The sequence below is a fragment of the Amia ocellicauda genome, chromosome 6, assembly GCF_036373705.1.
Source record: "Amia ocellicauda isolate fAmiCal2 chromosome 6, fAmiCal2.hap1, whole genome shotgun sequence".
Lineage (NCBI taxonomy): Eukaryota > Metazoa > Chordata > Actinopteri > Amiiformes > Amiidae > Amia > Amia ocellicauda.
Genome location: NC_089855.1, coordinates 3,628,379 through 3,641,483, shown reverse-complemented (window position 1 = coordinate 3,641,483; position 13,105 = coordinate 3,628,379). Strand labels below are relative to the sequence as shown.

Sequence of the window (13,105 nt, the reverse complement as noted above, 5' to 3'; positions counted from 1 at the left end):
CAGGGCCACCAGCAAATAGCCAGATGCACACAATGAATATATCATGAGCTCCACAATGAAGTCAGCAGCTCCAGCAATGTCTGGCATCTGCCAACAAGCTGGAAGTATTCTGTATGGGTATCACCTGGGCCTCAGCTGCATACAATGTGCAGGAAAATCCCATAGCGATGTGGAGAGTGAAGGGGTGGAAACCTGACCGTGAAGGCAGGATCACCAAACATCCTGGCTTGATAGTAGAAGGCCCAGGTGGACTTGTCCCATGACGCCGGCACCTCCTTAAGTTAATGAGGGAAAACTGGAAGAAGACGAGGGCACTTCACAGATGGGACATGATGGTAGTCCTCCGGTCAGGACAATTGAGCAAAGGTGTTGGGGTCCCAAGCTCCAAAGACGCAACTAGGTTGGCTCAGCCTGGATAGGGCCTCTGTCTCCTTCCCAGATGTGTTGGTGTCATGCTCTCCACCTAAAGCCTCGAGGGACACAGTGTTGGGGCACAACAGAGGGGAGCATTAACAAGAGTGAGAGCTCTCTGATACTGAGCTCTCAATGCAGTGAGGTACAACCCTTGCGGCAAGGCAAACTGTGTGACAGTGGTGGTTGTGAAGAAGCAGGGAAACTGTGTCTCAGGTGGCCTTGTAGCTGCAGGGCTAATGACATAGAAAAAAAGGAATGTGTAAGTGACAGGCTAGTGTGTGAAAAGCTTTCAAAAAACAGCAGTAGTAAAGCTCCCATGTCCCATTGAAAAGGCAAAGAGGGTGTTTCTCCAGTGTGCAGTGTACTTTGGCTGAAGCAGGGTGTGGGCCAAGTTATTGATTACACACCAGAGCCTATTTCCCACCAAGATGCTTCAGGAACTGATAAAAGTGTTTTCTTCTTGCTGTGAGCCCTATGAGTCTGATCTCATTGCTGCTCCCCCTCTCTGTGTCTCTCTGAGGGTTAATAAAGACTGCAGCACTGTAGAATGCAGCCCCTGGGGTCAGCGTGAGAGGCCGCCCATAAAAAGTGATGGGTGAAGAGTCTGGACAAGAAGAGCTGTGACTGGAGCTGAAGACTGACACACACCTCAGGTACCTGGTACTGAACGTCACTCCACACCGAGAGCAACAGACCACAGACACGAACTGACATCTGAAGGTTTGAACTTCTTTTAAAATATGTTTTAAATGCAGAATTACTCAGATTTAGTTTCATCCAATTTCTTCTCAAAAGGATAAGTGATGGTATTCAATGACACTCCAATGATACCTTACCTTAAAAAAATATTATAATGTATTCATAATCAATTAGAATGCATTCTTTAAATATGTTTTTCTTTTTTCAAGACACATTGTAAAAATATATATTTCAAGGAGCAGAATACTGCTGTAGATTTTTTTTTTTTTTTATTGAGAGGAATATTAAGGGTATAAATAAATGTTACTCTTATGTCCTATGGAAATAGACTACTTACTGATGACAAACATGACTTTTCTCTGTGTATTGCTTATCAGATTAAAGATTAATATTCTTAGACATAATCCAATCTGTAAATCATTATTGGATGTATTTGATATATTGTGTTCATATTTATTCAGACCTATGAATGATTCCGGAGGGCACTGTATATACATTATATTAGGATATAAGGAACCTTATTTCAAATTAAATAATATTTTTACATGTAAAAGCTATTTGATATATGTGCTTTTCAACATTATATTAAATATATTCAATAACAACTTGTTATACAGTTTGCATTATATTATACATTTGAAAAGATAGAATGAAATCAAAGCAATAAAATGTCTTGTTCTTTTCCTGTTGGCTGTTTACTTCTTCAATCTAAATAAATGCATGACTGAGCCAGTGTCCCCCTGTCCTCCCAGCTGAACCTCTTCTCTTCACAAACCCTGTGTGGCGCTGAGCCATGAGTGACCCCAACACCTCCCTGCCCTCAGCCTCCTATTTCATCATTGTGGGAGTGCCAAGCCTGCAGGAGCACTACACCACACTCTTCTTCATCTTCCTCCTCCTCTTTCTGGCCACCATCCTGGGGAACCTGCTGATCGTGGTGCTGGTGTCCCTGGACCCCCGGCTTCACACACCCATGTACTTCTTCCTGTGGAACCTGGCTGTCCTGGATATGCTGCTGACCATTACTATCATACCCAAGCTGCTGGCTGTGCTGCTGGGCTACAACAGGATCTCCTTCGCAGGCTGCTTCCTGCAGATGCACTTTTTCATTTCTATCAGTGCCACTGAAGGTTTCCTAGTTGGGGTCATGGCTTATGACCGGTATGTGGCTGTGGTGAAGCCACTTCATTACAATGCCATCATCAGCACCAGGGTGTGCCTCACAATGACGGCCACAGTCTGGGCACTGGGCTTCCTCGCCCCCCTGGTGTCTGTGGCTCAGGCCATTTCAGTGCCATTCTGTGCCTCTAACCATGTCCAGCACGTTGTCTGTGAATACCCCACTGTAATCTCTCTAGCCTGTGCTGATGTGACGGCCCAGTTAAATGTTACCTTGTTTCTCGCCATGGGGTGTGTTTGGGGGCCCTTTCTGTTTGTGCTGTGGTCCTACAGCAGGATCATAATGTCAGTGGGGAAAATGAAAACTGTGGAGAGCCGGAAGAAGGCCTTCTACATGTGCTCCTCCCACATAGTGGTGGTGATGCTGTACTATGTCTCCTCAGCTGTGGTGTATATAGCACTGAGAGTGGACAGCATTTCCCCCGATGGGCGCGTTTTCGTAGGTGGTCTGTACTACTTCCTCACCCCCCTGGCCAACCCCATCATCTACAGCTTAAGGAATGAGAAGATCAAGGCAGCAGCTCAGAGGTACTTTGCACTCAAGTCTGCCTTTCCACATGGTGCCATGAACACTGTCAGGGTTGCTGAATAAATAAATAATACTCATTTACTGGATTGTCTGTCCATTTCAGAACAGGGACTGATCCAATGCTTCTGTAATTCCTTCAACAAAAAGAAGGGAAAATGAAACACAGAAAGAAACAGAGGCTGGAAGGGTAAGTGGGGCACAAATAAAAGGCATTGATAACCCCCATGAGCTGAGCTGCAGGAGTCTGCAGTTATAGGGGTTGGTAGGTGATTGTCATTAGGGTCTGTGCTCTTCAGGACTAACACATCTGTATGTTAGACCAGTTATTTAAAACCTTCAAAATCCAATCAGTGTATGAGAGTAAAACTAGTTCTAATATGAAATGAATGTGATATTTCTATATGACTTGGTTTTGTAATTTTGCAAGACAGAATCAGATGATGTGTGGTGGTTTGTCTGTATAAACTAGGTCGACCAGTTCACTGAATTATTCAACTTACTCAAAAGGTCCCTCTGTGTTCAGCTATCCCACATATGAAATAAACTACACACATCATGGTGTACTAGGTGACACAGACACACACTGTATAATAATGTGATATGTTGTAACAATCGTAAGTCACCCTGGATAAGGGTGTCTGCTAAGAAATCGGGTCATAATTAAGATCCTTACTTAATTTAAAGGAAAAAACTAACATTCAGATTTTATGTTTTTCACTTGACCAGGTGTCAATCTGCCCATCATACTGGTAGAGATGTATTTAACATATTAATACCACAGTGACTGGATGCCAAATACAGAATATTAAACAGTCAAAGCTGAGTTTGACTGAGTGATATTATACTTGCAGCTACAATTAAAATTATTAAAAATACTTACCATGGAATATACCTTTCTTTCTGTATTGAACAGAGATATATACATTTTTCCATCTATCCAATTTTCAAAACTACTCCTGGTGAGGGTTGTGATCCTGGCAGGCATAGGACACCAGTCTATCATTGGGCAACACACATAGTGCAATTTAGAGAAGCCAATTAAGCTAACCTGCATGTCTTTGGATGGTGGGAGGAAACCAGAGTGCCTGGAGAAAACCCACATGGACACAGGGAGAACATGCAATCTCCTCACAGACAGACACCCCAAGCAGGAACTTGAACTGAGGACCCTGGAGCTGTGAGGCAGCAGTGCTAACCTCCGCACCACCGTGCCGCCCCTCATGGTTTTAAATATTTTAAATAACATCATTATTAATCTCATTAATTTAGAGCTCAATCACTTGCTAACTGCAAATAATGATAGGTTACATATGCAACCCTGGTTATCTGAAAAATAAACCATTGCCCGAAGGAGGAGGAGTTAAGCAAGTTTCTATGGATGCCTCATTGAAAAACACTTTTCTATCAAAGCTGCCTATATGCCCGTGTGTGTGTCACTCAAACTGACCTTTCCTTTTCCTTTTTGCTTACATGATGACGTACACACAGGAACTTCCACTATGTCGGGAGACAGAACTCCCGAGAAACCTTGCAGCCCTTCAGAAATGCTTTTTCAGATAACCGAGGTTGCAAACGCAACCTATCATTAGTAAATTGGAATTTGTAATATGTTTTATGCCTTGAACTGCACTGTACTTTTGCACTTTGTATTTCGCTTATATTTTGTAAGTTGCCCTGGATAAGGGCGTCTGCTAAGAAACACATAATAATAATAATAATAATAATAATAATAATAATAATAATAATAATAATAATAATAATAATAATAACAATAATAATATTCAAGTCGAAAGCACTGCCTGAAGGGGGAGGTGTTACTGTACAACCAATCTGTAGCAAGGGAGGAAGTGTCACATTCTCAGTCTAAGCATCCCCACAGTTCTCCACTATAGGTCGCCATTGCCACTTACCTACCAGTCTCCCCTCTCAGCTCTCCACATTCAACCATTGAATTATCACCATAATCAACCAGAGTACTTACCACACACATGCTTTGCTATTATCTGTTCATTTGCCTCCCTATTTAACCCCTCCCTGACTCTCATTCAGTGCAAGTTCTTAAGAACATAAGAAAGTTTACAAATGAGAAAAGGCCATTCGACCCATCGTGCTCATTTGGTGTCCATTAATAACTAAGTGATCCAAGGATCCTATCCAGTTTATTTTTAAATGTTCCCAAAATTTCAGCTTCAACCACATCACTGGGGAGTTTGTTCTAGATTGTGACAACTTTCTGTGTGAAGAAGTGTCTCCTGTCACGATGCAATAAATACAAATTTTGTCTGGTACATAATACATTTTTGTTATTATTTTAATATATTGCTTACATTATAATATCAAGCAAAATTTTCTTGAGCTCTTCCATTATCGCTGCGATCCTTATGAACCTCACATCACTTGTCAGACTATATTGGCTTCTGAATGTTGCAAGTTGAAAGGATTTTAATTGTATTGAAAGTTGTTGTATAAATATGAGATATTAAAATAATCACTGATTAGTTTCTCCTCCATTTGAATTATTTTATTTTATTATTTTGGTATGTCGCTGGGGAGTTTGTTTTGACGCCTCTCTGTGTGAAGAAGTGTCTCCTGTTTTCTGTCTTGAATGCCTTGAAGCCCAATTTCCATTTGTGTCCCCGGGTGCGTGTGTCCCTGCTGATCTGAAAAAGCTCCTCTGGGTTGATGTGGTCGATGCCTTTCATGATTTTGAAGACTTGACTCAAGTCCCCACATAGTCTCCTCTGTTCCAGGGTGAAAAGGTTCAGGTCCCTCAGTCTCTCAGTAGGACTTTCCCTTCAAACCTGGAATAAGTCTGGTTGCTCTCCTCTGAACTGCCTCTAGCGGTGATATCTTTCTTGAAGTGTTGGGCCCAGAACTGTACACAGTATCCAGATGAGGTCTAACTAGTGCATTGTACAGTCTTAACCCTTTACAGTCCAATCATTTTGCAGCTGTCAGGCTCTTGAGATCCAATTTAATTTTGTGAAGAAAATAACATTTCAGACCATGTGTTGTTCAAGTTGAAATAACTTCACTTTTTTGGCAAAAAACAATGCACAATGCAATATTATTCCAAAGGACACCCTCAAATTTGAAAATAGTGCAATCATTTTGAAAAGAAAAAGCCTGTTATTAGTCATTTTTGGCTATTATTTCAGGCGGAAATTAATAAAACAAGTGAATAACGGTTAAAAAAAAGTGTTTCTGACAATAAATGAATGTTAGAACTTTAGAAAAGCTACAAAACTTTTTACAGCACTTCGCATACCTCTAACAAAAGTAACCAGCAAAAAAAGTATGCTTTACATCAATATTTACACATATTTACACATGGCAAGGTTTGAAAAAAAAAGAAAGAGAAATATGTAAAATGCACAAAAATATGTAATAACAAATAATCACCTAAAAACTATATGTAATTGTGTTCCAATGCTCAGTGGTCTATCTGTATTTTTTGAACTTCTTGAAGCATTCATCTGGGTGTAAAACAGGCTTTCTGCTGCAAGATTTGCATAAGTATATAGTCCCATTTCTGCCTCCATCTAAATTGGTATGACATTTGCCATCTTCTAATATAGATTAGAAAATGCAAAGGCCCTAGTACTGATCCCTGTGGAACTCCACTAACAACCTCACTCCAGTTAGAAGCGACTCCTCTAATCGACACCCTCTGTTTCCTATACATCAACCAGTTAATAATAATTAATCTACTTACATTACCCTGAATGCCTACAGCTTCCAATTTGAGGATCAGTCTTTGGTGTGGAACCTTATCAAAAGCTTTTTGAAAATCTAAGTATATCATATCATATGCTTTCACACATGCAGTTGCATGTTCAAAAAATTCAAACAGATTAATAACTTGATCATGACATTATCTGCCTCTTCTAAACCTATGTTGACTATCTCCAGGAATATGGTTTTCATTAAGATGCTCCTCTATTTTCTGTCTAATAATTTTTTCCAACATTTTACAGGTGATGCAGGTGAGACTGATTGGTCTGTAATTTCCTGGCTCAGTTTTGTGCCCTTTCTTGTGGATTGGTATGACATTTGCTGTCTTCCAGTCAGTTGGCACATCCCCTGTTCTAAGTGTCATTTGGAATATTTGAGTTAGCAGCCTATAGATAATTTCCCTCATTTCTTTAAGTACTATAGGAAATATACCATCTGGCCCAGGTGATTTGTTTGTTTTTAATTCTGCTGGTCCCTTTAGTACCTCCTGCTCATTTATCCTGATCTCTCTTAGGATTTGCCTGGACTGGTTGTTAACCTGTGGCATGTTATCTGTTTTTTCTTTTGTAAAAACCTCTGTGAAATACTCATTTAAAACATTTGCCACATCTTGTTCGTTTTCCAAGATACTTAAATTTTTGCCCTTTATCTGTTTCACGTCCTCCTTTATTGACCTCTTGCTGTTGTAATATTGAAAAAAGCTCTTTGCATTAGCTTTAGCTGCAAGAGGTATGTTTCTTTATATTTCTCTCTTTCCTTTCCTGATCCCTGTCAAAGTGACAGTCTTGGGAGTATGGCTCACCCAGAATGGGCCGATTGTTTTGAAATCCCTGCTGTGAAAATGTCTGGGGAATGTGGCCTGGAGGTAATAAAATCCTTTGAAGAGAAATCCTGAAACAGAGCTATGAGCCCAGGTCAACCGGCATTTCCAAAAGATGGCATGGATTGACATCAGGCATAAATCGAGCCTCCTCCAATAGGAGACACGGGGCTGAAACCGGAGTCCGACCTCGCACACTCAAGAACCAATCGCCTATGAAGGGCATAAAAAGGTAACGCACAGCACATTCTCTCCCTCTCTCTCACCTGAACCGGTAACTCGCTGCCACAACTCAACTTGAACCGGAACCGGAACCGGAAACCAACTAAGTCTTTGCCAGCAACAGAAGAGTTAAACTGGGAGAAGGAGATTGAGCCGTACGAAGAATTCTTTTAAAGGACTTTATTAAGTAAAGAACTTTAGAACCTGCGCCTGCCCGCCTGTGCCCATCTGATCAGTGGAGTTTTACAGCTGGACAATTGACTAAGTCGACTGTAATACAGAAGTGTTCAGTCATTTAAATAGCTATTGAGTCTTAAGAAACTTGACCCTTGGAAACTAACAGGGCCCTGCATTCCTCAAAGACTTTGTCTTCAAGTAACTACGGTGGAAAACCCTGCTTGCAAAGAAGACATCCTGTGCACAACCTTGGAGCCTTCAAACCAGTGGAAAATCTGTTTGGAAAAGACTACTTTCGCGAAACCCCAACTTCCAGGAGCATTGACTCAGGAAGTTATTGGACAAAGCCGAACTGGACTGCCTTTTTTCCAAACCACACGGACCTCGTGCCGTGTGTTTTTATTTGATCCTGAAGGCAGAGAGGCCTCTCTGCGACGAAGTTCAGATAAGTTTAACAGTTTGGAGTTTATTATTCATGACATTTGAGAAATCAATTAGAAATGTAATTCTGTGAGTCATAAACTTTAGAATGTGTAATATAATTTAGTATTTTCTTAAATATAAATGAGTGCTTCATTAAACTGTTTTTTTTGACAATTTTAGAAATATAATTTGTCAACGCCGAGAAATATCTTCTCATTCCTGTTTAACTGTTTTAGTCTGAAATTGACACACGTTAATAGACATTAGATTATAGGTGGCCCTGCCTATCCTTAATCATTAAACAGTAATCAATTAGGGAGAATTGTGGTAACAAGAAATTATAGAATCTTTCTCGGCACCCAAACCTAAATGAGACTGATATATATAACGAGAAGTTATTTGACATAAATACTAACCTGCATAGTTATTTGATGTCCGACTAACAATACTAATGAGAGACTCACCTTTATCTTACTAACCGGTATTGTAGTCAATGTGTTTATAACCTTTTTTGTTTAACGATTTGTGTGATATCATATGCGATTCCATGTTCTTTGATTTGGTCACGGAAGTGATTTGTCTTTGATTTTTCCCTTTTTGTATAACTAGTGTAGTGCTACATTTTATCTTTGTTTTTAATAAATTTGAGAATGTATATCTTTGGAATTGGTGTCTGTGTCCAATTATTGTAGAAATTGAGTTCTACAAGATTCTAGAATTCTTGATAAGGTGATATTTAAATTCACTTCTTTAACTGAAATGTATAAGTGTACCTTACGCTACAACATATTCTTTGTATTTTGTTTTGTCTCTATCCCTTTTGTATGCACTGTACAACATTTCCTTTCTATTGATATTTTTTTGCATACTTCTGTTAAACCATTTGGGCCAATGTTTTTTGGTCCTGTTTGTTAAGTTTTGGTACAAATTGCTCCTGAGCCTCAAATAGTATATTCTTAAAATATAACCATCCATTTTCAACTGAATCTGTATGCAGTGTGATCCAGTCTCACTCTTCTAAGTGTCTCTTTGACACTCTTGGTCATTTGAAAATATCAAGTTAATGCATGTACTCTCTCTGGTTGGTTCCCTGACAAATTGAGTTAGAAAGCAATCATTTACCATCTCAACAATTTCTATTTCTGCTTCTGTATTCCAAATTGGGCTTTCCCAGTCTATGTTTGGGAAATTGAAATCCCCCATTATAACAGCCACATCTATCCCAGAAGAAAGACCAATGCTCCATAAACCTAAAACCCTCTTCCCTACACCAACCACATGTTAAACTTTCTAATCTCAGCCTGTCTCCCTGGCCATGCACGTGGTAACGGTAGTATTTTGGAGAAAACTACCATGGAGGTTCTGCTGTTCAGTTTCTATCCTAACTCTTTAAACTTGTCTTGTAGAATCGCTGCCCTACCTTTTCCCTATGTCATTGGTTCCAGTGTGGACCATGACCAGAGGATTTTCCCCAGCTTTGGCCAGTAGCCCGTCTGCTAGTTTAGGGAGATCTGCAACCTCAGCACCAGGCAGGCAAGATACCATGAGGGCCTCCATATCACTAGAATACACTCTGTGATCTACATCTATAAGATGTGAGTCTCCTACAATAACTACCTCCCTGTTCTGGGGGGGGGAGTGGGCACCATGGTGATCTGGTGCTCAGCTGCCCTCCCATCACCCTCTGAGCTGTCACTGTCCAACTTGGTGTCCAGCAGTTGGAACCTGTTGGGCATTTCTAGCTCTTGGGATGTCTCTATGGCATGTGTGTGCCCTTATCTGCAGTTACGATCTACTGTAACCCAGCAGTTCTCTACACTTTCCTGCTTTAAGATCTCAACTCTCCTAGGTTTTGGCGTGAACACCATCTCTTGCATGGGCTGATTGACCAATTCTTCAATATCACTAATACAGCTCAGATCAGCCAGCTGAGCCTCAAGATCACAGACTTTGATCTGTAGGACTTCAACATGCCGACAACGTTAACAAATTAAATCTTCTTGGATGAGTTCATCCAGGAAGGCAATCATTCTGCAAACCTGACACTGTAGTGGCCACATGCTTTTAAATTAAATGTTACAGTTTTTTCAGTCTCTTAATTTCTGTCCCATGGTCTACTGCTTAACTGTCACGGTTGCCTTGTGGGAGGACCGTAAAACTGTAGAGAAAGGACCCAAGTACAGAGCTAGTACAATGAGCAGACAAAAGCCAAGGAGAGATCAGAGGCATGGTCGAGGTCACAGGCGAAAGAGAGTGCGAAAGAGAGTGCGAAAGAGAGTGCGAAAGAGAGTGCGAAAGAGAGTGCGAAAGAGAGTGCGAAAGAGAGTGCGAACAAGGAACCAGGAGAACAAGGCTTAGTGATGCAGGGAGAGCTGACAACACTTCGTCCAGAGTGAGGGCAGTGAGGGGTATATAAAGGAGAGCAGAAACTAGGAAGGCAGGAGCAGAACCAATGAGAACAGAGGACAGGTGCAGAAATGCACAAGGGTGTTGAGGAATGTTATTTGACAGAGTGAAAAAAGGAAAGCAGTGAAGGGAGCAGGAAAAGGCAAGGGAACATTGGTGGCCTCTAGTGGGGAAAGAGGGTCAGGGCTAGGGAACTATGACATTTACATTTTGTCACCAAGCAATAGTGCAGCTCTTTCTCAACAGCTGCTATAAGTAGCTTTTGTCTACCTGCCACCAATTGCACCTAACTGGAAAATAATTCCTGCAAGTCCTTGACTAAATCACCATTCTTCAACCTATTTACTCAGCAGCTGTACTGAATCGACTTCAATTAAAGCAAACTACAGACAAGAGTAACTTCAATTAAGGCAAATGTACCATAGCTCAACACAATAGTGTGTCTTTCAAACACAATGTGTTGAAAATACACATTAATGTATTATGCTTGAAAGCTTATTCTCTTGCCTACCAATGCGTTTCATTCTCAAACATATCCGATTTATAGTTTCCATGTCGCCCACTGTCATTCATTTTCATTGCAGATAGGCTTGTTTTGTTCAGAACAATCTAACAATAAATCCAGTATATATTATTTGATGTTCTGTCAAACACAGAGAAGTTCAGATCCAATGATGTAAAATCCGTGTGTATTAGTACACTGTAAACAGAGTTTTTCATCTTGACTTTTTGAGCTCTCTACGGGTGTGTGTTACTTCTACCAAAAGTGGATAGTCTTGTTTTAATCAGTAGACTGTCTGGTTCCAGGATCCAGGATTCCATGTCATGATTGTCAATATTTTCTGAGATTTTGTATTCCTACTCAGACCCCCAGACTGAAGTATCTCCCATCCCCTTATTTCAGAATGTGGAGGGGGGGTGTAAGTTGGGGTATAAAAACCAAACCAGAGAATGCTTCACATTGTTAGAAAGCTGAGAGTCTCCAAACACTTTGCAAACAACACAACAGTATAGAGTACACATGGGATTAAATTGAAGCACACGGATTTGTTGCCCTGTTAAGGGTACCAGAGGGGTTTGTCAGCTTAAGGGGTTACATTTTGTTAAATAAAATTATTCTATGATTTATTTTTGATCTCCAATTGTTTATTTGTTCTGTGCTTTAATTTCAGAGTACATTGAGACATTAAACTGTGTAAATTTCAATACAAACTGGAAAACTCAAATGCAGATGCCTCCAAACAGGTGTACTTCATGATACAATTAAGCAATTCACATCCTGTCATGCTCTGTGGCATTTATACAAATGCTGAGCAGGTCTAGTTGACCTCGATTTTGGATCAAGATGGCGAGAGGAAAGGATCTTAGTGACTTACGGGTCTTAGGGGTCGTTATTGGGGCACGAATGGCAGGAACTTCAGTCACAAAGACGCTCAACTGGCTAGTGTTCTTGACAAGTGGGCGAGTGCATGTGTGACGCAGAGCAGGGGTTTCTGTGTAAGCGTAGCTCACAGAGGCTCGCAGAGAAGCCGATGCACACTCCTCCGTCTCTGCCGGCCCGTGCATCAAGCAAACGCTGATTGGTTGAGCAGGGAGATTCTGAGAGCTGTGGCCAATCATTCAGCGCTGGGGCAAATGATGTAAAAAGCATGGCTGTAGGCACTGCAGCAGGTCAAAAAAAATGTGATGACATGCAAAAGTGTTTAAAATGCATCTCCTCATCCACAAAACACATCTGTCGCACTAGGCCTGTACTAGCCTGGACATGTGCAGAGGTCTGACAAATCTATGGTGCCCCTTTTGTGTCATTCATAATTTTGTGCACATAATGTGTCATGGTCCCCACGCACTCACCCTCTACCTCCGCTAGAGGCCACTGTTTCCGTGCCTTTTCCTTCACTTCTCCCTGCTCTCATCTGTCACTCAGTCTATTAACATTCCAGACACCCTTGTGCACTCTTGTTCTATCCCTCTTCTCCTATTCGCACTGCTCCTCCCAACTTGGTTTCCTGTTCCCCTTATAATCCCCTCACTTCCCTCACTTGGGGCGAAGTTTTGTCAGTTCACCCTGCAATCCTGAACCTTCTCCTTGTGTCCGCTCCCAGTAGCCTTGTTTCCCCGTGCCTGGTATTTTTCGTGTTTCCTTGACCCCTAGCCTGACTTCCCGACCACGCTTCTGTCTCTTCCTTGCTTGCTGGACCATCGCCCTTGACCACGACCACGTCTTCGCCTAGCCTTTATTGCCCTGCTTTGCCAGTACTTGACCCATGCCTGTCTGACCATCCCGCAATCACGCACTGCACTTGGGTCCCCTAATATCTAATATCTAATACCTAATATCATTCAATTATATTACTGAAAATAAGTAATATTAAGCTTCTGATGGATTACAGAAAGGAACCGATAATACCTGGTTTCTCCTCTTCTCCTCACAGGGCAGCTTAGGTCAGTCTGGTCAGGCAGGCAGCATTGCGTCTCTCTCTCTCCCTCCTCTTCCTGCT

General features: G+C 41.3%; 1 protein-coding gene across 1 annotated transcript; it reads left to right on the top strand.

Annotated features, from left to right (window-relative positions):
* The first annotated feature begins 1,906 nt into the window (after nt 1-1,906).
* LOC136751701 (olfactory receptor 2AT4-like) lies at nt 1,907-12,838 on the top strand. Its single transcript, XM_066707494.1, has 3 exons — nt 1,907-2,382; nt 2,566-2,820; nt 12,760-12,838. The coding sequence occupies exons 1-3, from the start codon at nt 1,907-1,909 to the stop codon at nt 12,836-12,838; spliced, it is 810 nt and encodes a 269-aa protein (XP_066563591.1).
* Nucleotides 12,839-13,105: the final 267 nt, after the last annotated feature.